We start from the raw sequence: 26,111 nt of genomic DNA, 5'->3' as shown, positions 1-26,111 counted from the left end.
AACTCTATCCCGCATTGTTATTAATGCTAATTAAATATAGCATTTTAAACTATTTGATCATTAACCAGCTAGGCTAATATTCAGTTGTGCATCTTAACTACCCAATTCCCCTTTTAGTTATTCCCATGATGATGCTAATGTTATTGGCAAGGCACCATTTGTCACGACCACCATCTGAAATGTAACCTGAAGTATTTGTTAATGTTACAGAATAAATCAGGTTATAGGCCTAAACTATGTAGTGGAAAGATCATTCACACCAACCATCTCTTTCAAAGCACTTTGTTTAAAAAAAAAAAGAAGTTTCTTCTCTTCTACCTACCTTCAGTTCTGTGATACTTTCATGTTTTCAGGAACATCATTTCAAGCAGGGATTTTACTTTCAGTCCTCCCCTAACGAATTTAGATTTTGGGTCCGTTTTCCATTTTAATGGCATCCACACTCTCAGCAAGACTGTCTGGCATAATGATGCAATTCTCTCTGGAGCCAGTCTTCCCTCTCAGCAACTCACGTTTAAGCCTGGATCAGAACATGCATTTCATAGCGGCAGAAGGATTTCAAAGAACTGTGCTAAAATTCTCTTTTCCCAGACCAAGGCTTGTCATTAATAATCATAACACAGTTGCTGCCTCTGAGTGAGTTTTTTTGTTTGGACGGCAAGATATTCGTAGCCTAGGCCTGTGGGTGGTAAGATATGAAAAATGTCACGGGTAATTAATGTGTAAGGAAAGTGGGTGTTTTTACAGTAAATAGCTCATGGTTATTGTGGTGGTTATAATGGATTTCAGATCTCTTGGTCCATTCTAGAAAACAAAAATTTAAAACTACCAGCGATCCCACTCTGAGACTTTGATATGCCAGTAGAGTATTATTTGTTCACCAATATATATCAAAATTAGACAAATCTAAAATAGTGAATTATCAAAATTCATTTTTCATTGAAGTCAAAATACTCCTCATATTAAAGAGCAAGCAGGAAAGAATCAGATGACACATTATTTTATTGCTTCGTTTATCACCTACAGATGGAACACTTTAAAGAGGGTAAGGCCAAAATGTCACATGTTCCAACTTTAATCAATTCTCAATTATGCTTCAAGATATGTCAAACAATCCTTCCTCATAAGGACCCTTCTATGGATTACATTTTGGGGAAACACCCCAATTTATGGTCATGTTTTCTTCTAGTTTCATGAGGAATCACCCATATGATTTGGTGTCACTCCAAATGAAAAGGAACTTCCACTGCTGCTGTGTTTCCCCAAACTCGCTCCTCGGGACCTCAAGAGTTGCACATTGAGTTTTTTTTTGTTGCACTAACACTACATGGTTGATTCAAATGATCAAAGCTGGATGATTTAGTTGATTATTTGAATCAGCTGTGTAGTGCTAGTGCAAAAAACTAAAGGTGCAACCCTTAAGGTCCCGGGGACTGAGTTTGGAACCCTGCATGACAGCCTTCATCTGTTTACCCACCACCAGAACCAGTAGCCCTACATTAGCTTGGGAAGCTAGCTGGATGCTACTCATTGATAGACGAGTTACCCCATAAAGGATAATGAGCTATTGGCGAGGCTAAATGCAACTCATCATGTATTCATAAATTAGTGCTCTTCGGTCTGCATTCTTGCATATAGCGTAGCCTAATCTGGTTAGCAGTCCTCCTCACTTTGCATAAGCCAAGTTAGTGTACTGCCCTCATGCTGTTTTGCCTCAGTCTCTTTACTGCTAAATATGTGTTCACAACCAGCCTTAAGTTAAAGTGCATGCTGGAGCCCAGTTAGTGCACAGTGTGAAGGGCAGACTGTAATTCATCCATGACCTTTACATTTATTAGAGTGAATAAAAAGAGGGCAACATTCAGGTGGCTGGTGCCAGGGGGAACATATGGTCTTGTGGTTATCTACATCAGTCGAAAGATCCTCAGAGGGTCATCAGGGTGTGAAATTAAAGACCTGTTGAGGACGTGTCACATGGTCAGCCCTAGGACTGGGAATTGCCCGGGACCTCACGATACGATATTAGTACCATACTTATATGATACTGTGATTTTATTGTTATTTTATGTTTCAAACATATTGCTCAGCATATGTCTGCTACATATAGACACGAGAGCATAAGAAAGCAAGTTTTGATCAGTGCTGAAAAAGGGGAACAATCTTTAGGATGAAAAATATCGGAGTTTTCACGCAGGTACTGTCGACGGGCGCAGGTACTGCCGACGACTGACGCTAGCTAACGCTAGGTACGTCATTATTTTTACAAATCAAAAATCGATATTTCGTTCAAAAATAATATTGCCATTTGTAACTATTGATTGTTGTTTCCCCCCCCATCACTAGTCAGTCCTGCACTGACTTAAACCCTTTCCTTCCTTGAGCCTCCTTTTAGGAGGCTGTTATTATGAGTACTAATAATGAGCTGTTTGCCTGTTTGTACAAAGTGTAGGAAGCATATTTGTTCTATGTAAAATCAAAGTGAGTTGCTTTTAGGCTTCCAGCAGAATATCATCACAGTTCCAGGCAAGTGGTTTGATAAAATACATGTTTTTGGTTCTTTGTAGCTCGGTCCGGTAGAGCATGGCGCTTGCAATGTCAAAGGTTGTGTGTTTGATTTCTGCTGGGGCCACCCATACGTAAAATGTATGCACACGTGACTGTAAATTTCTTTGGATAAAAGCGTCTGCTAAATTGTATATGCACAGACCATGTTGCTATTTCCCCTGTCTTTTGTTTAGTCTGGGTTAATCACATTCACACGGAGGAAGAATAGATAAAAGAGAACGATAGACTCAACAACAGAACACCTGTTTCTGTCCTGTTGGCTATTATTCACCATGACACTTGAGGTGTCGGCTGATCCCACGTCACCAGCTCTCACTCTGGTCTTCTGTGGTTAACGGTAGTGGATGAACAGATCTCTGAAGCTATGTGGAGGGATGGACTGTAAAGAGGGGGGAGGAGGGAGTGGGAAGAGGGATGGAGGGAGCAGGTGAGAGGGATGGTGTGGGAGAAGCAGTTCAGCGATGGAGGGAGGGGGAAAGAAAGAGCAGGTCAGAGGGATGGAGGGAGGGAAAGTGTTGGGAGGAGGGAGTGGAAGAGTGGAGGGAGCAGATGAGAGGAATGGTGGGATGGTGTTGGAGAAGCAGGTCAGCAATGGAATCAGAGGGATGGATGTAATCACAGGAGGGGTGGAGGGAGCAGGTCACAAGAACACCTGCTCCCTCCACCCCTCTGTGTGTTCTATCCTCCTAAGGGAAACAGTCGCCTGGCATTTCAAGGAGACGGTAAAGTAAAACCAAAGCCTCCGCTAACTCCGGTAACTGGCTGTCAGGACAAATGATTAAAAAGTCCTTCATTACAATACATGGTCACAATACTTGTTGAGATGTCTACTTGGGTCCAAGTTGAAGGACTGTCAGCTGTAATACGTTATAGAAGTTAATATTTTGATTCAAGTATACATAGAGTGTATAAAACATTAGGAACACCTTCCAAATATTGAGTTACACCCCCCTTTGCCCTCAGAACAGCGTCAATTCGTTGAGGTATGAACTCTACAAGGTGTCAAGTCTTAGGGATCTTGGCCCATGTTGCCTCCAATGCTTCCAACAGTTGTCAAGTTGGCTGGATGTCCTTTTGGTGGTGGACCATTCTTGATACACACGGTAAACCCAGCAGTGTTGTAGTTCTTGACACACTCAAACCGGTGCTCCTGGCACCAAACCCTGTTCAAAGGCACTTAAATGTTTTGTCTTTCCCATTCACTTTCTTAATGACAACACAATCCATGTCTCAAGGCTTAAAAATCCTTTAACATTTCTTCTCCCCTTCATCAACACTGGTTGAAGTGGATTTAACAGGCAACATCAATAAGGGATCATAACTTCCTCATGGTCTGTCTGTCATGGAAAGAGTGATGTTTTGTATACTCGGTGTACATGCACATGCATTCAATACAAAGTCAGACACAGAAATGAGGTAACAGGCAAGAGAAATTCACTGAGGCAGAATAAAGCCTTTGTTCAGGAGTGTTTGTGAGTAGTAGAGGAAGCTTTGGGGATCTCTGACCTTTACAGTGGCCTGAGTGTGTGTTGGCATCATGACATGACTGATGCAGATTGTCATAGCAGAAGAAAGCTCTCCTTCCAGACTCACATTAAGCATCTCCAATCCAAAATTAAATCTAGAATCGACTTCCTATTTCGCAACAAAGCATCCTTCACTCATGCTGCCAAACATACCCATGTAAAACTGACTACCCTGCCGATCCTTGACTTCGATGTTATTTACAAAATAGCTTCCAACACTCTACTCAGCAAATTGGATGCAGTCTATCACAGTGCCATCCGTTACTAGGCAGGGTAGCCTAGTGGTTAGAGCGTTGGACTAGTAACCGGAAGGTTGCGAGTTCAAACCCCCGAGCTGACAAGGTACAAATCTGTCGTTCTGCCCCTGAACAGGCAGTTAACCCACTGTTCCCAGGCCGTCATTGAAAATAAGAATTTGTTCTTAACTGACTTGCCTGGTTAAATAAAGGTAAAATTTAAAAAAAAAAATTTTTAAAATGTCACCAAAGCACAATATACTATCCACCACTGAGACCTGTATGCTCTCGTTGGCTGGCCCTCACTTCATATTCGTCGCCAAACCCACTGGCTCCAGGTCATCTATAAGTCGTTGCTAGGTAAAGCCCAGCCTTGTCTCAGCTCACTGGTCACCATAGCACTCGCTCCAGCAGGTCTATTTCACTGGTCACCCCCAAAGCCAATTCCTCCTTTAGCCGCCTTTCCTTCCAGTTCTCTACTGCCAATGACTGGAACGAATTGCAAAAATCACTGAAGCTGGAGAGTCATATCTCCCTCACTAACTTCAAGCATCAGCTGTCAGCAGCTCACAGATCACTGCACCCGTAGATAGCCCATCTGTAAATAGCCCACCCAACTACCTCATCCCCATACTGTTATTTATTTTTGCTCCTTTGCACCCCAGTATCTCTACTTGCACATTCATCTTCTGCACATCTATCACTCCAGTGTTTAATTGCTAAATTGTAATTATTTCACCACTATGGCCTATTTTTTGCCCTTATCTTAGCTCATTTGCGCACACTGTATATAGACTTTTTTCCTATTGTGTTATTGACTATGTTTGTTTATTCCATGTGTAACTCTGTTTGTGTCGCACTGCTTTGCTTTATCTTGGCCAGTTGTAAATGAGAACTTGCTCTCAACTAGCCTACCTGGTTAAATAAAGGTGAATTTATTATTATTATTTTTTAAAGACAGTGTAAATTCTACAGTCACTGGGACCCCCTTGATCCACAGCTCTTTCTGGTTCAGATGAGTGTCTCCTCTACAAAGCAAAAGGGCCATGCCTATCAAAGAAGCACAGTGACATCCTCCTTTAGTTATCAACTTTCTCTACTCAAGACAAAGCACCTTTATTGTGACCCTTATTACCCAGTTCTCTTGGTGTCCTTGAACCAGCCGCAGAAATGATGAGCTGAGATCCCAGTATGGCATATTGGTGCTCTCTTGAACAGCATGGATCTAAAGAGAATGAACAGAGAATCATGGGGCCATTGTTGTTGCTGTTTCTTCACAGGAGCATCACTGAGAGACCAGAGGGGCTGAGATCAGAGGAAGTGCCACTACAACGCCATAATGTACAAGGACTACAGATCAGGACGAGCAGCAGGTAAGAGCTCAGCGTGTCTGTGTTCGAGTTTGCATGTGGAAAGAGAGTCTGGAGTGGAGCATACACACCGCAGCCCCAGAGGCGTTCTCAGGTGCAGTGTCCAGATTTCATGGCTCTTAAGGGGATTTTACTGCCAAAATTCCTGCTGCACACCTGATAAGACTGTATTTGTCCCCTAGTGGAGGTTTCCTTCTATCCAATAGAGCCTCCTCTGTTCTTCCCAACCCCCCCTGGAGCTACCCCCACTATTACACTGGCTCTGCCCAACCCCCGTGGAGCTGCCCCCCTCTTACTCTGGCTCTGGTTACCATGGCAACAGAGCCACTGGAGTCCTGGCACGTGTCTGAGATTTGGGGTCTGACTAGGGTATCTTTTTGCTATCAGTTGAAGCAGCAGACTCAAACTAATGTCAAAACAACCGAGTTGTGAAAAAAAAAAGATGTAAATAGCCATGAAACATGAGACTTTCGAGTAAATTAGACCATATTATATGCCTGTGCACAGCGCCTCCAAAAATGAATATCAGCACTAAAGTCCGTGCGCTCAGCTCCCCTGCCAGGCAGTGTTGCTGTGCAAAGTGGGATATAGGATTCGTGTTTATTAATGTAATTAGCAGCTATGAAACAAAACAGCAGAAATACTTTGTAAACAGCTCATGCAGCATTTTTCTAACTCCACATGTGCTTATACTTCACTTTTGACTATTTTTATTCAGGAATGTAATGCTCACACTATAGCCCTGCAAATGAACCAACCGCCAAAGTAGCTGGTGAAGTAGACATTCTTACCCGCCAATACCTAAATCTACCGGCATTTGCCAGGTGCTAATTGTATTCCCTGGTGGTGTGAGAGCATGGGGAGAGGGAATGAAAGCGTCTCTTCTCTTGCCGGGATTTGGTAGATGAGTGTGTCAACTCCTATTATGTTCACACAGTGTGGTGCACAGGTTGGTCAGGTGATAATGAATGTACAGTCTGGTGTCTGGCCTCTTTCTCTCTCTGTCCTCCCCCATCCTCTCTTTCGCTCTCTGGCCTCCCCCATCCTCTCTTTCGCTCTCTGGCCTCCCCCATCCTCTCTTTCGCTCTCTGGCCTCCCCCATCCTCTCTTTCGCTCTCTGGCCTCTAAGACATTGTATCTCTCGTCTCTGGTGATGTTCCCTCTTCTCGTCCTCTACACTCTGCCTCAGCCTACAGCGGTGTGGTGTCTGATCTCTATCGATATCCCACTCTCATCCTCTATCCCTCTTTCTGTCCTCTCGCTACAGCATTTTTGTAGTCCATCAGTGTGTGGTAGTATATCTTCCCTCAGCACGGCACCTTTCTGATATGTACTTCATCTCTAACTGGCCTCTGTTTTTCTGACATCCAACGACATCACGTCTCTGATTACTAACTGGAGCTTGAGAACCTTGTCCTCTCCTTGGCCTTTGATGGCAGAGCCACAGACACCATTAAAGGAAGGAAAGTAGAGGTATGAGGTTCAGGGCTACCACTGTGATCACAATATAGTAGTCATATCTAGAAAAAACAAAGGCTGGGCCTAATATAGTGTCTAAGAGGTCACACAATAAGTTTTGTAATGATTCATATGTTGATGATGTAAATCATATTTGTTGGTCTGTGATATGTAATGAGGAGCAACCAGACACTGCACTTGACACATTTATTAAATAGCTTTTTCCAGTTACTAATAAGCAACACACCCATTAAGAAAATGACTGTAAAAACGTTTGAATCCCCTTGGATTGATGAGGAATTGAAAAATTGTATGGGTGAGATGGAGGAGGCAAAAGTTATGGCAAATGAGTCTGGCTGCCCAACTTGATTGGCAAACATGCTGCAAATTAAGAAATCATGTGACTAAACTAAATACAATAAAAAAGTATCTGTACTATTTAACAAAAATGAATGATAATAAAAAGCTTTGGAGCACCTTAAATTAAATGTTGGGAAAAAGGCAAACTCTGCTCTATCAGTCACAACTCACTGATATTGCCAAGTTTTTGATTGGCAAGATAAGCAAACTTAAGTATGACATATCAGCAACAAACGCTGACACTACACATCCAAGTATATCTAACCAAATTATGAATGACAATTTTACTTTTTGAATTCCGTAATGTCAGTGTGGAAGAGGTGAAAAAAGTATTGTCTATCAACAATGACAAGGCACCGGGTTCTGACAATCTGGATGGAAAATGACTGAAGATATTGCCACTCCTATTTGCCCATCTTCAATTTAAGCCTACTAGAAAGTGTGTACCCTCAGGCCTAGAGGGAAGCTAAAGCCCAGGGTAGCTGTTTAGGCCCGTTATTTTTTTCAATCTTTACTAACGACATGCCTCTGGCTTTGAGTAAAGTATGCGGCTGACTCAACACTATACACGTAAGCTGCTACAGCAACTGAAATGACTGCAACAAGGAATAAGTTAGTCCTAAATATTTCCAAAACTAAAAGCATTGTATTTCTGACAAGTCATTCACTAAACCTCAACTTCATCTTGTAATGAATAATGTGGAAATTGAACTAATAGAAGTCACTAAACTGCTTGGAGTAACTCAGGATTGAAAACTGTCATGGTCAAAACATATATATTGATACAACAGTAGTTAAGACGGGGAGAAGTCTGTCCATGATCAAGCACTGTGCTCTGCCTTAACAAGGCAGGTCCTGCAGGCCATAGTTTTGTCACACCTGGACTACTGTTCAGTAGTGTGGTCAGGTGCCACAAAGATGCACTTAAGAAAATTGCAGTTGACTCAGAGCAGCAGCACAGCTGGCCCTTAAAAGTCCTCGCAGAGCTAACATTAATGACATGCATGTCAGTCTCTCATGGCTCAAGTGGAAGAGATTGACTTCATGACTACTTTTTTTTGTAAGAGGTGTTGACAAGCTGAATGTACCGAGCTGTCTGTTTTTAAAATACTTGCATACTGCTCGGACACCCATGCGTAACCCACAAGAAATGCTACCAGAGGTCCAGAACAAACTGTGAGGGGTACAGTACTACATCGAGCCGTGACTACATGGAACTCTATTCCACATCAGGTAACTGATGCACGCAGTAGAATAAGATTTAAAAAGCAGGTAAAAATACACCTTATGTAACAACACAACAGATACTGTGAAGACCCACACAAGGTACAGACACATTGTGGTATTGTTGTATGGTGGTATTGAACATGTTGTATTGTAGATATGTAAGATGTACTGTTATTTTTTTTTTTTATTTCACCTTTATTTAACCAGGTAGGCAAGTTGAGAACATGTTCTCATTTACAATTGCGACCTGGCCAAGATAAAGCAAAGCAGTTCGACACATACAACAACACAGAGTTACACATGGAGTAAAACAAACATGCAGTCAATAAATAATACAGTAGAAAAATTAGTCTATATACAATGTGAGCAAATGAGGTGAGATAAGGGAGGTAAACGCAACAAAAAAAAGGCCAAGGTGGCAAAGTAAATACAATATAGCAAGTAAAACACTGGAATGGTAGATTTGCAGTGGGAGAATGTGCAAAGTAGAAATAAAAACAATGGGGTGCAAAGGAGCAAAATAAATAAATAAATAACATAAAATAAATACAGTAGGGAAAGAGGTAGTTGTTTGGGCTAAATTATAGGTGGGCTATGTACAGGTGCAGTAATCTGTGAGCTGCTCTGAGAAGTGTTTCCAGTTTCAGATATTTTTGTAGTTCGTTCCAGTCATTGGCAGCAGAGAACTGGAAGGAGAGGCGGCCAAAGAAAGAATTGGTTTTGGGGGTGACTAGAGAGATATACCTGCTGGAGCGTGTGCTACAGGTGGGAGATGCTATGGTGACCAGCGAGCTGAGATAAGGGGGGACTTTACCTAGCACGGTCTTGTAGATGACATGGAGCTAGTGGGTTTGGCGGCGAATATGAAGCGAGGGCCAGCCAACGAGAGCGTACAGGTCGCAATGGTGGGTAGTATATGGGGCTTTGGTGACAAAACGGATGGCACTGTGATAGACTGCATCCAATTTGTTGAGTAGGGTATTGGAGGCTATTTTGTAAATGACATCGCCGAAGTCGGGGATTGGTAGGATGGTCAGTTTTACAAGGGTATGTTTGGCAGCATGAGTGAAGGATGCTTTGTTGCGAAATAGGAAGCCAATTCTAGATTTAACTTTGGATTGGAGATGTTTGATGTGGGTCTGGAAGGAGAGTTTACAGTCTAACCAGACACCTAGGTATTTGTAGTTGTCCACGTATTCTAAGTCAGAGCCGTCCAGAGTAGTAATGTTGGACAGGCGGGCAGGTGCAGGCAGCGATCAGTTGAAGAGCATGCATTTACTTTTACTTTTACTTAAGAGTAATTGGAGGCCACAGACGGAGAGTTGTATGGCATTGAAGCTTGCCTGGAGTGTCCAAACAAGGGCCAGAAGTATACAGAATGGTGTCGTCTGCGTAGAGGTGGATCAGACTCACCAGCAGCAAGAGCGACATCATTGATGTATACAGAGAAGAGAGTCGGTCCAAGAATTGAACCCTGTGGCACCCCCATAGAGACTGCCAGAGGTCCGGACAGCAGACCCTCCGATTTGACACACTGAACTCTATCAGAGAAGTAGTTGGTGAACCAGGCGAGGCAATCATTTGAGAAACCAAGGCTGTCGAGTCTGCCGATGAGGATGTGGTGATTGACAGAGTCGAAAGCCTTGGCCAGATCAATGAATACGGCTGCACAGTAATGTTTCTTATCGATGACGGTTAAGATATCGTTTAGGACCTTGAGCGTGGCTGAGGTGCACCCATGACCAGCTTTGAGACCAGATTGCATAGCAGAGAAGGTATGGTGAGATTCGAAATGGTCGGTAATCTGTTTGTTGACTTGGCTTTCGAAGACCTTAGAAAAGCAGGATAGGATAGATATAGGTCTGTAGCAGTTTGGGTCAAGAGTGTCCCCCCCCCCCCCTTTGAAGAGGGGGATGACCGCAGCTGCTTTCCAATCTTTGGGAATCTCAGACGACACGAAAGAGAGGTTGAACAGGCTAGTAATTGGGGTGGCAACAATTTCGACAGACAATTTTAGAAAGAAAGGGTCCAGATTGTCTAGCCCGGCTGATTTGTAGGGGTCCAGATTTTGCAGCTCTTTCAGAACATCAGCTGACTGGATTTGGGAGAAGGAGAAATGGGGAAGGCTTGGGCGAGTTGCTGTGGGGGGTGCAGTGCTGTTGACCGGGGTAGGGGTAGCCAGGTGGAAAGCATGGACAGCCTTAGAAAAATGCTTATTGAAATTCTCAATTATAGTGGATTTATCGGTGGTGAGTGTTTCCTATCTTCAGTGCAGTGGGCAGCTGGGAGGAGTTGTTCTTATTCTCCATGGACTTTACAGTGTCCCAGAATTGTTTTGAGTTTGTGCTACAGGAAGCAAATTTCTGTTTGAAAAAGCTAGCCTTGGCTTTTCTAACTGCCTGTGTATAATTGTTTCTAGCTTCCCTGAAAAGCTGCTAATGCAGAACGCCATAGGATGTTTTTGTGTTGGTTAAGGGCAGTCAGGTCTGGGGAGAACCAAGGCCTATATCTGTTCCTGGTTCTAAATTTCTTGAATGGGGCATGCATATTTAAGATGGTTGGGAAGGCATAAAAAAAAATAAAAACATGCATCCTCTACTGACAGGATGAGCTCAGTATCCTTCCAGGATACCCCGGCCAGGTCGATTAGAAAGGCTTGCTCGCTGAAGTGTTTCAGGGAGCGTTTGACAGTGATGAGTGGAGGTCATTTGACCTCTGACCCATTACGGATGCAGGCAATGAGGCAGTGATCGCTGAGATCTTGGTTGAAGACAGCAGATGTGTATTTAGAGGGCAAGTTGGTTAGGATGATATCTATGAGGGTGCCCGTGTTTACAGATTTGGGGAGGTACCTGGTAGGTTCATTGATAATTTGTGTGAGATTGAGGGCATCAAGCTTAGATTGTAGGATGGCTGGGGTGTTAAGCATGTTCCAGTTTAGGTCGCCTAGCAGCACGAGCTCTGAAGATGGATGGGGGGCAATCAGTTCACATACGGTGTCCAGAGCACAGCTGGGGGCAGAGGGTGGTCTTTAGCAGGCGGCAACGGTGATAGACTTGTTTCTGGAGAGTTGGAATTTTAAAAGTAGAAGTTCAAATTGTTTGGGTACAGACCTGGATAGTAGGACAGAACTCTGCAGGCTTTCTTTCCAGTAGATTGCAACACCGCCCCCTTTGGCAATTCTATCTTGTCTGAAAATGTTGTAGTTTGGGATGAAAATTTCAGAATTTTTGGTGGTCTTCCTAAGCCAGGATTCAGACACAGGTAGAACATCCAGGTTGGCAGAGTGTGCTAAATCAGTGAATAAAACAAACTTAGGGAGGAGGCTTCTAATGTTAACATGCATGAAACCAAGGCTATTACTGTTACAGACGTCATCAAAAAAGAGCGCCTAGGGAATCGGAGTGGAGCTAGGCACTGCAGGCCTGGATTCACCTCTACAACACCAGAGGAAAAGAAGAGGAGTAGGATAAAGATACAGCTAAAAGCAATGAGAATTGGTCGTCTAGAACGTCGGGAACAGAGAGTAAAAGGAGGTTTCTGGGGGCGATAAAATAGCTTCAAGGTATAATGTGCAGACAAAGGTATGGTAGGATGTGAATACAGTGGAGGTAAACCTAGGTATTCAGTGATGATGAGAGCGATATTGTCTCTAGAAACATCATTGAAACCAGGAGATGTCATTGCATGTGTGAGTGGTGGAACTAATAGGTTGGATAAGGTATAGTGAGCAGGACTAGAGGCTCTACAGTGAAATAAGCCAATAAACACTAACCAGAACAGCAATGGACAAGGCATATTGACATTAATGAGAGGCATGCTTAGTCGAGTGATCAAAAGGGTCCAGTGAGGTTGGCTGGGGTCACGGCGATTCAGACAGCTTGCCAGGCCATCGGTAGCAAGCTAGCATAGGATGGAGGTCTGTTTTTAGCCACCTCGTGCGTTTCTGTCGGTAGGATTAGTGGGGTTCCGTGTGGTAGATAGAGGGGATCAATCCAATTCGCCCAAAAAATAATATAGTTATAGAGGCCCAAGAAAAAAGAAAAAAATTGTCCGATAGCCGTCTTATCGGCTGCTATCTGAATAGACCTAACGATTAGCGGACCGCAGATGGGCGTTCAGGTAAGCTGGATAACTCCCTTGGGCAGATAACGTCGGTAGTCCAGTTGTGAAGGCCCGGTGGGGCTCCGCGTTGGCAGTAAAACGGGTCCGGATAGGTGATTGTAGCCCAGGAGTGACTGATGGAACTCTTCAGCTGGCTAGCTTCGGAATAATTGATGTTTGCTCCGGAATCGACGTAAGCTGATAGTCACACGGATAGCAGCTAGCTAGCTGCGAGATCCAGGTATAAATGTCCAGAGCTTGCGGTTGAAATCCGGGGACATGGAGAGAAAAATTGGTCCGGTATGTTCCGAGCCGCGCAGTACAAAACTGGCGATTAGATTTTCGAGCTAAAGGATAGCTGATGACCACAAACCGTGGTTAGCTGAATACTAACGATTAGCCAGTAAAGAAGCTAACTAGCTTCTGATTAGCTTCTGGATTAGCTTCAGGCTAGCTTCTGGCTAGCTTCTGGATTAGCTTCTGGCTAGCTTCTGGCTAGCTTCTATGGAGGATAACAGATTTGAGGTAAATAATACTTTCTTTAAAAAAATATATAAATTGGTGAGGCGGGTTGCAGGAGAGTGTTTTGAAGATGAGTTTATGGAAAAGAAAAAATATATATAAAAAGGTATGCGAAGAAAGTTGTAAATATATATACGGGACACGACAAAAGACGTCTGACTGCTATGCCATCTTGGTGACAATCTATTTCTCTTTTGTTTTATATGTAATGTAAGTGCTTTAATATGTTTGGACCCCAGGAAGAGTATCTGCTAATGGGGATCCCTAATAAATACAAATACAAACTACATCCTTTTAATTGGTAAGGGAATACCCCCCTGATTTGGACAAAAACAAATGGCGGTATATTGGCATTGGACAAACCATATACACGATGGTCAATACCACCCAATTTGGCGTTGATTCATGCAAAGTATATTGCAAATGCCATATGGCAATTGCCAATTGTAACACTTCAAAATTCCAATAGGGGGCGTGTGCGTTCCACCGGGGCATTTCATATTGCAAATGGCACCCAAGTCAACATCCAAAAGCCAAATTTTGAAAAATGACATTTTTTAAAAAAAAATTAAAAACCCTTAAAAAAGTGCTTTCTGGACCTTTTTTCGAAATTCTTTCGAGTTTTTTGTCAATTACACATGGGTAAGTACTGTATGAGTATACTTTTGTCATCATATATATATATTTTTTAAGTACATGCGCATAAGGCATATGTTTTGTCCATTTGCAATATGATTTCATAGGAAGTCAAAAGTCAAAAGTCAAAAATGTCAAAATTTGGTAAAAAACTTCACACATCCTTAAAAAAGTGCTTTCTGGACCTTTTTTCAAAATTCTTTTGATTTTTGTGTCAATTACACATGTATAAGAACTTTATCAACATACTTTAGTCATACTTTATTATCATATATATATATATATTTTTTACTTGTGCATAAGGCATATGTTTTCTCCATTTGGAATATGATTTCATAGGAAGTCAAAAGTCAAAAGTCAAAAATGTCAAAATTTGGTAAAAATCTTCATACATCCTTAAAAAAGTGCTTTCTTGACCTTTTTTCAAAATTCTTTCGATTTTTGTGTCAATAACACATGTATAAGAACTTTATCAACATACTTTAGTCATGCTTTATTATCATATTTTTTTTACTTGTGCATAAGGCATATGTTTTCTCCATTTGCAATATGATGTCATAGGAAGTCAAAAGTCTAAGTCAAAAGTAAATATTTTCCTCCGTGCAACTGATGATCTAAAATGTGCAACAAAATTTTTTGGATTTTTTTTGTTTATGTTTCCTTACTTTTTCAAAGTCACTGTGCATTTGCAATATGTTTTAATGGGCAGATACCATCACGAATTTGTCATGCTCAAAATTCAAACTTTACTTTGCTCAAACTATACCTTGGTCAACTTGTATTACATATTTCTTTTTGTTTTACTTGTGCATAAGGCATATGTTTTCTCCATTTGCAATATGATGTCATAGGAAGTCAAAAGTCAAAGTCAAAAGTAAACATTTTCCTCCGTGCACCTGGTGATCTGAAATGTGCACCTGGTGACCTGAAATGTGCACCTGGTGATCTAAAATATGCAACTGGTAACCCAAAAAAAAAATTTTGGGATGTTTTTTTGTTTATGTTTCCTTACTTTTTCAAAGTCACTGTACATTTGCAATATGTTTTAATGGGCAGGTACCATCACGAATTTGTCATGCTCAAAATTCAAACTTTACTTTGCTCAAACTATACCTTGGTCAACTTGTATTACATATTTCTTTTTGTTTTACTTGTGCATTAGGCATATGTTTTCTCCATTTGCAATATGATGTCATAGGAAGTCAAAAGTCAAAGTCAAAAGTAAATATTTTCCTCCGTGCACCTGGTGATCTGTAATGTGCACCTGGTGACCTGAAATGTGCACCTGGTGATCTAAAATATGCAACTGGTAACTCAAAAAAAAAAATTTGGGATGTTTTTTTGTTTATGTTTCCTTACTTTTTCAAAGTCACTGTGCATTTGCAATATGTTTTAATGGGCAGGTACCATCACGAATTTGTCATGCTCAAAATTCAAGCTTGTGATCTAAAATATGCAGCTGGTTACCCAACATTTTTTGGGATGTTTTTTTGTTTATGTTTCCTTACTTTTTCAAAGTCTCTGTGCATTTGCAATATGTTTTAATGGGCAGGTACCATCACGAATTTGTTTATCGAATTTGTTTATGTTTCCTTACTTTTTCAAAGTCACTGTGCATTTGCAATATGTTTCAATGGGCAGGTACCATCACGAATTTGTCATGCTCAAAATTTTTTAGATGTATTTTTTTTTGTTTCCTTACTTTTTCAAAGTCACTGTGCATTTGGAATATGTTTTAATGGGCAGGTACCATCACGAATTTGTTTATCGAATTTGTTTATGTTTCCTTACTTTTTCAAAGTCACTGTGCATTTGCAATATGTTTCAATGGGCAGGTACCATCACGAATTTGTCATGCTCAAAATTTTTTAGATGTATTTTTTTTTGTTTCCTTACTTTTTCAAAGTCACTGTGCATTTGGAATATGTTTTAATGGGCAGGTACCATCACGAATTTGTTTATCGAATTTGTTTATGTTTCCTTACTTTTTCAAAGTCACTGTGCATTTGCAATATGTTTCAATGGGCAGGTACCATCACGAATTTGTCATGCTCAAAATTTTTTAGATGTATTTTTTTTTGTTTCTTACTTTTTCAAAGTCACTGTGCATTTGGAATATGTTTTAATGGGCAGGTACCATCACGAATTTGTTTATCGAATTTGTTTATGTTTCCTTACTTTTTCAAAGTCACTGTGCATTTGCAATATGTTTCAATGGGCAGGTACCATCACGAATTTGTCATGCTCAAAATTTTTTAGATGTATTTTTTTTTGTTTCCTTACTTTTTCAAAGTCACTGTGCATTTGGAATATGTTTTAATGGGCAGGTACCATCACGAATTTGTTTATCGAATTTGTTTATGTTTCCTTACTTTTTCAAAGTCACTGTGCATTTGCAATATATTTCAATGGGCAGGTACCATCACGAATTTGTCATGCTCAAAATTTTTTAGATGTATTTTTTTTTGTTTCTTACTTTTTCAAAGTCACTGTGCATTTGGAATATGTTTTAATGGGCAGGTACCATCACGAATTTGTTTATCGAATTTGTTTATGTTTCCTTACTTTTTCAAAGTCACTGTGCATTTGCAATATGTTTCAATGGGCAGGTACCATCACGAATTTGTCATGCTCAAAATTTTTTAGATGTATTTTTTTTTGTTTCCTTACTTTTTCAAAGTCACTGTGCATTTGGAATATGTTTTAATGGGCAGGTACCATCACGAATTTGTTTATCGAATTTGTTTATGTTTCCTTACTTTTTCAAAGTCACTGTGCATTTGCAATATGTTTCAATGGGCAGGTACCATCACGAATTTGTCATGCTCAAAATTTTTTAGATGTATTTTTTTTTGTTTCCTTACTTTTTCAAAGTCACTGTGCATTTGGAATATGTTTTAATGGGCAGGTACCATCACGAATTTGTTTATCGAATTTGTTTATGTTTCCTTACTTTTTCAAAGTCACTGTGCATTTGCAATATGTTTCAATGGGCAGGTACCATCACGAATTTGTCATGCTCAAAATTTTTTAGATGTATTTTTTTTTGTTTCTTACTTTTTCAAAGTCACTGTGCATTTGGAATATGTTTTAATGGGCAGGTACCATCACGAATTTGTTTATCGAATTTGTTTATGTTTCCTTACTTTTTCAAAGTCACTGTGCATTTGCAATATGTTTCAATGGGCAGGTACCATCACGAATTTGTCATGCTCAAAATTTTTTAGATGTATTTTTTTTTGTTTCCTTACTTTTTCAAAGTCACTGTGCATTTGGAATATGTTTTAATGGGCAGGTACCATCACGAATTTGTTTATCGAATTTGTTTATGTTTCCTTACTTTTTCAAAGTCACTGTGCATTTGCAATATATTTCAATGGGCAGGTACCATCACGAATTTGTCATGCTCAAAATTTTTTAGATGTATTTTTTTTTGTTTCTTACTTTTTCAAAGTCACTGTGCATTTGGAATATGTTTTAATGGGCAGGTACCATCACGAATTTGTTTATCGAATTTGTTTATGTTTCCTTACTTTTTCAAAGTCACTGTGCATTTGCAATATGTTTCAATGGGCAGGTACCATCACGAATTTGTCATGCTCAAAATTTTTTAGATGTATTTTTTTTTGTTTCCTTACTTTTTCAAAGTCACTGTGCATTTGGAATATGTTTTAATGGGCAGGTACCATCACGAATTTGTTTATCGAATTTGTTTATGTTTCCTTACTTTTTCAAAGTCACTGTGCATTTGCAATATGTTTCAATGGGCAGGTACCATCACGAATTTGTCATGCTCAAAAAATTTTAGATGTATTTTTTTTTGTTTCTTACTTTTTCAAAGTCACTGTGCATTTGGAATATGTTTTAATGGGCAGGTATCATCACGAATTTGTTTATCGAATTTGTTTATGTTTCCTTACTTTTTCAAAGTCACTGTGCATTTGCAATATGTTTCAATGGGCAGGTACCATCACGAATTTGTCATGCTCAAAAAATTTTAGATGTATTTTTTTTTGTTTCCTTACTTTTTCAAAGTCACTGTGCATTTGGAATATGTTTTAATGGGCAGGTACCATCACGAATTTGTTTATCGAATTTGTTTATGTTTCCTTACTTTTTCAAAGTCACTGTGCATTTGCAATATGTTTCAATGGGCAGGTACCATCACGAATTTGTCATGCTCAAAATTTTTTAGATGTATTTTTTTTTGTTTCTTACTTTTTCAAAGTCACTGTGCATTTGGAATATGTTTTAATGGGCAGGTACCATCACGAATTTGTTTATCGAATTTGTTTATGTTTCCTTACTTTTTCAAAGTCACTGTGCATTTGCAATATGTTTCAATGGGCAGGTACCATCACGAATTTGTCATGCTCAAAAAATTTTAGATGTATTTTTTTTTGTTTCTTACTTTTTCAAAGTCACTGTGCATTTGGAATATGTTTTAATGGGCAGGTACCATCACGAATTTGTTTATCGAATTTGTTTATGTTTCCTTACTTTTTCAAAGTCACTGTGCATTTGCAATATGTTTCAATGGGCAGGTACCATCACGAATTTGTCATGCTCAAAATTTTTTAGATGTATTTTTTTTTGTTTCCTTACTTTTTCAAAGTCACTGTGCATTTGGAATATGTTTTAATGGGCAGGTACCATCACGAATTTGTTTATCGAATTTGTTTATGTTTCCTTACTTTTTCAAAGTCACTGTGCATTTGCAATATGTTTCAATGGGCAGGTACCATCACGAATTTGTCATGCTCAAAATTTTTTAGATGTATTTTTTTTTGTTTCCTTACTTTTTCAAAGTCACTGTGCATTTGGAATATGTTTTAATGGGCAGGTACCATCACGAATTTGTTTATCGAATTTGTTTATGTTTCCTTACTTTTTCAAAGTCACTGTGCATTTGCAATATGTTTCAATGGGCAGGTACCATCACGAATTTGTTTATCGAATTTGTTTATGTTTCCTTACTTTTTCAAAGTCACTGTGCATTTGCAATATGTTTCAATGGGCAGGTACCATCACGAATTTGTCATGCTCAAAAAATTTTAGATGTATTTTTTTTTGTTTCTTACTTTTTCAAAGTCACTGTGCATTTGGAATATGTTTTAATGGGCAGGTACCATCACGAATTTGTTTATCGAATTTGTTTATGTTTCCTTACTTTTTCAAAGTCACTGTGCATTTGCAATATGTTTCAATGGGCAGGTACCATCACGAATTTGTCACGCTCAAAATTTTTTAGATGTATTTTTTTTTGTTTCCTTACTTTTTCAAAGTCACTGTGCATTTGGAATATGTTTTAATGGGCAGGTACCATCACGAATTTGTTTATCGAATTTGTTTATGTTTCCTTACTTTTTCAAAGTCACTGTGCATTTGCAATATGTTTCAATGGGCAGGTACCATCACGAATTTGTTTATCGAATTTGTTTATGTTTCCTTACTTTTTCAAAGTCACTGTGCATTTGCAATATGTTTCAATGGGCAGGTACCATCACGAATTTGTCATGCTCAAAATTTTTTAGATGTATTTTTTTTTGTTTCTTACTTTTTCAAAGTCACTGTGCATTTGGAATATGTTTTAATGGGCAGGTACCATCACGAATTTGTTTATCGAATTTGTTTATGTTTCCTTACTTTTTCAAAGTCACTGTGCATTTGCAATATGTTTCAATGGGCAGGTACCATCACGAATTTGTCATGCTCAAAAAATTTTAGATGTATTTTTTTTTGTTTCTTACTTTTTCAAAGTCACTGTGCATTTGGAATATGTTTTAATGGGCAGGTACCATCACGAATTTGTTTATCGAATTTGTTTATGTTTCCTTACTTTTTCAAAGTCACTGTGCATTTGCAATATGTTTCAATGGGCAGGTACCATCACGAATTTGTCATGCTCAAAATTTTTTAGATGTATTTTTTTTTGTTTCCTTACTTTTTCAAAGTCACTGTGCATTTGGAATATGTTTTAATGGGCAGGTACCATCACGAATTTGTTTATCGAATTTGTTTATGTTTCCTTACTTTTTCAAAGTCACTGTGCATTTGCAATATGTTTCAATGGGCAGGTACCATCACGAATTTGTTTATCGAATTTGTTTATGTTTCCTTACTTTTTCAAAGTCACTGTGCATTTGCAATATGTTTCAATGGGCAGGTACCATCACGAATTTGTCATGCTCAAAATTTTTTAGATGTATTTTTTTTTGTTTCTTACTTTTTCAAAGTCACTGTGCATTTGGAATATGTTTTAATGGGCAGGTACCATCACGAATTTGTTTATCGAATTTGTTTATGTTTCCTTACTTTTTCAAAGTCACTGTGCATTTGCAATATGTTTCAATGGGCAGGTACCATCACGAATTTGTCATGCTCAAAAAATTTTAGATGTATTTTTTTTTGTTTCTTACTTTTTCAAAGTCACTGTGCATTTGGAATATGTTTTAATGGGCAGGTACCATCACGAATTTGTTTATCGAATTTGTTTATGTTTCCTTACTTTTTCAAAGTCACTGTGCATTTGCAATATGTTTCAATGGGCAGGTACCATCACGAATTTGTTTATCGAATTTGTTTATGTTTCCTTACTTTTTCAAAGTCACTGTGCATTTGCAATATGTTTCAATGGGCAGGTACCATCACGAATTTGTTTATCGAATTTGTTTATGTTTCCTTACTTTTTCAAAGTCACTGTGCATTTGCAATATGTTTCAATGGGCAGGTACCATCACGAATTTGTCATGCTCAAAATTTTTTAGATGTATTTTTTTTTGTTTCCTTACTTTTTCAAAGTCACTGTGCATTTGGAATATGTTTCAATGGGCAGGTACCATCACGAATTTGTCATGCTCAAAAAATTTTAGATGTATTTTTTTTTGTTTCTTACTTTTTCAAAGTCACTGTGCATTTGCAATATGTTTTAATGGGCAGGTACCATCACGAATTTGTCATGCTATAAAAATCCTGCAGGAATGTGAAATTGACTGGCCCGATGAACTCGGGATGGCTTTGCAGTGATTCTGGGTCATCTCAATCACTCGTTTGGGTTGATTTCAGAATGTCGCTTTTGGTGATGTTTTTTCACTATAGAATCATATTGCAAATGTACAAGAGTCAAGTGGACAAGAGTCCATCAGTCAATTAGATATCATTCTGACCACCAAACTGATACAAACTGACACCAAACCCACTTTTTCCAACTCGTTTAGTAGCCAACTATTACATACTTCAGAGCTGGCCCAAAATTCACAACGCCTTCGGTACAAACCATAAAAAAACCATAAAACACGTAGTTACGTTCTAGCTGCGGGTCCATTTCTTATGTTATGTGTTGGCCTAGCTGAGGCGACCCCGAATCCCAAGTTTCGGCTCGATAGGTCATTTGGTGTCCGAGAAAAACCCTAATTGGTGCTGAAAATCCACTATTTTCCATGACTTGCTACGGGGTCCTTGAATGAGATATCGGACAGAAACGTTGGGGTCTGTCTATATGGGCCGAGACGTTCGCAATGCACCTAGTCTTGCGACTCTGGGACATTTCTAAATGTCGTCATTTTCGTGATGCAAAAATGAATTGAAGTTATTTCAAATGTACGAGGCTGTTTCTCGGTCCGAGAACCTTCTAGAGCCACGTAACTCACCACGCACCATCTACGGGAGGTCTAGAACAGGTTTCTAAAGTTTCGGAACTCTAGGTCCGACGGTTCTTTTTTAGCTCCAACAAAGCTAACTATTGGAGCCACTGTCTGTCTCTACGCACCCCAATACGTCCCTCCATCCAAGTTGTGTTTTAGTGCAATTTTTTTTTCCTTTGATTTTTTTTGGGAAAAATGACTGATTTACAGTTCATGGGGGTTGCCTAATCACACATATGAAGTTTTGGAAAGATCAGACTTTTTTAACCCTTCGAAACAGCCCCTGAGACACCAATTATGGCACTTCCGGTTGGCACAGGAAGTTATAAATCAACACATATCCTCATTGGGGTATGCTGTTACAGAATCCTGAGTTTTAAGTCCTTACGTTAAGAATTGACTGATCTACACAGGGTTGAATGCACTATGTCTATCAAACTGCATGCATTGTATGGGTAAACACTTTTAGGGGCATTTTAACCACTTCCGGTTGGTCCAGGAAGCTTAGAATCAACACAGGTAGACCTCATAGTGGCCTGATGGACTGGTACCGAAGACAGGTTCATACGGCATTCATAACCCACATAGGCCTCAGGTTGAAATTAGGGGTGCAGGCAATGTATTCCTATGGGGAGAGATGACACTGTAATCTGTGAGATCAAAAAACACTGTTTTACTGTGAAGGGTTAATGCCACACGGTCAAGGTTAGGCTTGTTGAGATCGGGAGGACCTTAGGAACATTCAAGTGGTGGAATTTTTCTTCTCACCCTAACGGTTCTCTCACTGTCACTCAAAAGCAAATGACATTGTGGTGCAGGCTTCATTTTGGGCCTTCTATTCTAATGGTTGCTGCGCCTAGACCGAGCGAGCTACGGTCAAGCGGGATAGCTCGTTGAACTCAGAACAGTCTGGAGACTATGGTGATGCCATTTTTTGTGTTGATTTCAGAATGCCATTTTGGTGATGGTCCCTCTCCGTTTAAACATATTGCAAATGTACAAAAGTCAACTAGCAAGTCAGTGTCCATCAGTCAATTAGATGTCATTATGACACCAAATGGATATCAATTGACACCAAACCCACTTTTTCCTACTCATTTAGTAGCCAACTATCACATATGTCAGAGCAGGCCCATAATTCACAGCGCCTCTAGTTGAAAACATAATAAAAAGGTAAAACACATAGTTACGTTCTAGCTGCGGGTCCAGTTCGGACATTATGTGAAGTCCTATGTGAGGCGACCCCGAATCCCGAGTTTCGGCTCGATAGGTCATTTGGTGTCCGAGAAAAACCCTAATTGGTGCTGAAAATCCACTATTTTCCATGACTTGCTACGGGGTCCTTGAATGAGCTATCGGACAGAAACTTTGGGGTCCGTCTCTATGGGCCGAGCCGGTTTCAACGCACCTAGCCTTGCGTCTCTGAGACTTTTCTAAACGTCGTCATTTTCGTGATGCAAAAATGAATTGAAGTTATTGCGAATGTACGAGGCTGTTTCTCGGTCCGAGAACCATCTAGAGCCACGTAACTCGCCACGCACCATGGCCCGGAGGTCTAGAACAGGTTTCTAAAGTTTCGGAACTCTAGGTCCGACCGTTCTTTTTTAGCTCCAACAAAGCTAACTATTGCGGCCACTGTCTGTCTCTACGCACCCCAATACGTCCCTCCATCCAAGTTGTGTTTTAGTGCAATTTTTTTTTCCTTTGATTTTTTTTGGGAAAAATGACTGATTTACAGTTCATGGGGGTTGCCTAATCACATATATGAAGTTTTGGACAGATCTGACTTTTTTAACCCTTCGAAACAGCCCCTGAGACACCAATTATGGCACTTCCGGTTGGCACAGGAAGCTATAAATCACCACATGTCTTGATTGACATGGCCACTTACAGAATCCCGAGTTTTAAGTCTTTACGTTAAGAATTGACTGATCTACACAGGGTTGAATGCACCATGTCTATCAAACTGCAGGCAGTGTATGGGTAAACACTTTTAGGGTGATTTGAACCACTTCCGGTTGGTCCAGGAAGCTTAGAATCAACACAGGTAGACCTCATAGTGGCCTGATGGACTGGTACCGAAGACAGGTTCATACGGCATTCATAACCCACATAGGCCTCAGGTTGAATTTTGTGGTGCAGGCAATGTATTCCTATGGGGAGAGATGACACTGTAATCTGTGAGATCAAAAAACCCTGTTTTACTGTGAAGGGTTAATGCCACACGGTCAAGGTTAGGCTTGTTCAGATCGGGAGGACCTTAGGAACATTCCTATGGTGGAATTTTTCTTCTCACCCTAACGGTTCTCTCACTGTCACTCAAAAGCAAATGACATTGTGGGGCAGGCTTCATTTTGGGCCTAATATTCTAATGGTTGCTGCGCCTAGACCGAGCGAGCTACGGTCAAGCGGGATAGCTCGTTGAACTCAGCACAGTCTGGAGACTATGGTGATGCCATTTTTTGTGTTGATTTCAGAATGCCATTTTGGTGATGGTCCCTCTCTGTTTAAACATATTGCAAATGTACAAAAGTCAACTAGCAAGTCAGTGTCCATCAGTCAATTAGATGTCATTATGACACCAAACCCACTGTTTCCTACTCATTTAGATGCCAACTATCATATATGTCAGAGCAGTCCCATAATTCACAGCGCCTCTAGTTTAAAACATAATAAAAAGGTAAAACACATAGTTATGTTCTAGCTGCGGGTCCAGTTCGGACATTATGCGAAGTCCTATGTGAGGCGACCCCGAATCCCGAGTTTCGGCTCGATAGGTCATTTGGTGTCCGAGAAAAACCCTAATTGGTGCTGAAAATCCACTTATTTCCATGCCTTGCTACGGGGTCCTTGAACGAGCTATCGGACAGAAACTTTGGGGTCCGTCTCTATGGGCCGAGCCGGTTTCAACGCACCTAGCCTTGCGTCTCTGAGACTTTTCTAAACGTCGTCATTTTCGTGATGCAAAAATGAATTGAAGTTATTGCGAATGTACGAGGCTGTTTCTCGGTCCGAGAACCATCTAGAGCCACGTAACTCGTCACGCACCATGGCCCGGAGGTCTAGAACAGGTTTCTAAAGTTTCGGAACTCTAGGTCCGACCGTTCTTTTTTAGCTCCAACAAAGCTAACTATTGCGGCCACTGTCTGTCTCTACGCACCCCAATACGTCCCTCCATCCAAGTTGTGTTTTAGTGCAATTTTTTTTTCCTTTGATTTTTTTTGGGAAAAATGACTGATTTACAGTTCATGGGGGTTGCCTAATCACATATATGAAGTTTTGGACAGATCTGAATTTTTTAACCCTTCGAAACAGCCCCTGAGACACCAATTATGGCACTTCCGGTTGGCACAGGAAGCTATAAGTCACCACATATCCTCATTGGGGTATGCTGTTACAGAATCCTGAGTTTTAAGTCCTTACGTTAAGAATTGACTGATCTACACAGGGTTGAATGCACTATGTCTATCAAACTGCATGCAGTGTATGGGTAAACACTTTTAGGGGCATTTGAACCACTTCCGGTTGGTCCAGGAAGCTTAGAATCGACACAGGTAGACCTCATAGTGGCCTGATGGACTGGTACCGAAGACAGGTTCATACGGCATTCATAACCCACATAGGCCTCAGGTTGAAATTAGGGGTGCAGGCAATGTATTCCTATGGGGAGAGATGACACTGTAATCTGTGAGATCAAAAAACCCTGTTTTACTGTGAAGGGTTAATGCCACACGGTCAAGGTTAGGCTTGTTGAGATCGGGAGGACCTTAGGAACATTCATGTGGTGGAATTTTTCTTCTCACCCTAACGGTTCTCTCACTGTCACTCAAAAGCAAATGACATTGTGGGGCAGGCTTCATTTTGGGCCTACTATTCTAATGGTCGGTTATTGTGTTATTTCAGAAAATCATAGAAAATCACAGAAATGTCGCAGAGCTCCGCAGCACACTTTAAAAAGATTCGTATGAACACCCTGCAACTGGATCTGTAACCGTTGAAAAAAAAAAATGCCTATTTGTGACCATCACCAATTTGTCATTGTTCCGTTTCTCTTAAATGACGATAGATAAATGGCTGGTTCTTTTTTTATTGACACCGGAGGCTCCTTGGCTTTGACCTGAAGTGGAAAAATAATTTCTCTACTTCCATTTTAAGCCTTTAATCCCAGAAAAATGGCCGTAGCTCAAAAACCGTCGAGGCCTAGACGCCATCCCGTTCGGGGCCAACTGCCCCTTGAGCCAAACCTACGCTCGCCAAGTTTCGGCTTCGAAATATTTTCAGTTTTTGAGATAAGGCCCCGTCGCGATTCGTGATGTTTTGCCAAATTGCCATATGATTCCGTATGCCATCTGGTGGGAGTGTCCGGGACGGCGGAAAAACGGTCCGAAACTTGTTTTTTTTTTTAAACGGGAACCGAAAGTCCGACAAAGTTCATTCGATGACTTCCCGGTAGGTCTGGCCCTA

At 40.3% G+C, this 26,111-nt stretch overlaps 1 protein-coding gene across 4 annotated transcripts in view; it reads left to right on the top strand.

Moving 5' to 3' along the window:
- Nucleotides 1-26,111, top strand: part of LOC110488996 (ecto-NOX disulfide-thiol exchanger 2) — a 309,872-nt gene that overhangs the window by 67,545 nt on the left and 216,216 nt on the right. For all 4 annotated transcript variants that reach the window (XM_036943153.1, XM_036943154.1, XM_036943151.1 and 1 more), the window contains one exon: nt 5,608-5,700. In XM_036943153.1, coding sequence (XP_036799048.1) covers nt 5,667-5,700 — 34 coding nt within the window. In that variant the 5' untranslated portion in view covers nt 5,608-5,666. The remainder of the gene's footprint in view (nt 1-5,607; nt 5,701-26,111) is intronic.

This window comes from Oncorhynchus mykiss, chromosome 14, assembly GCF_013265735.2.
Source record: "Oncorhynchus mykiss isolate Arlee chromosome 14, USDA_OmykA_1.1, whole genome shotgun sequence".
Taxonomy (NCBI): Eukaryota; Metazoa; Chordata; class Actinopteri; order Salmoniformes; family Salmonidae; genus Oncorhynchus; species Oncorhynchus mykiss.
Note: the sequence above shows the minus strand (reverse complement) of the source record. Positions and strands in the feature narration are given on the sequence as shown.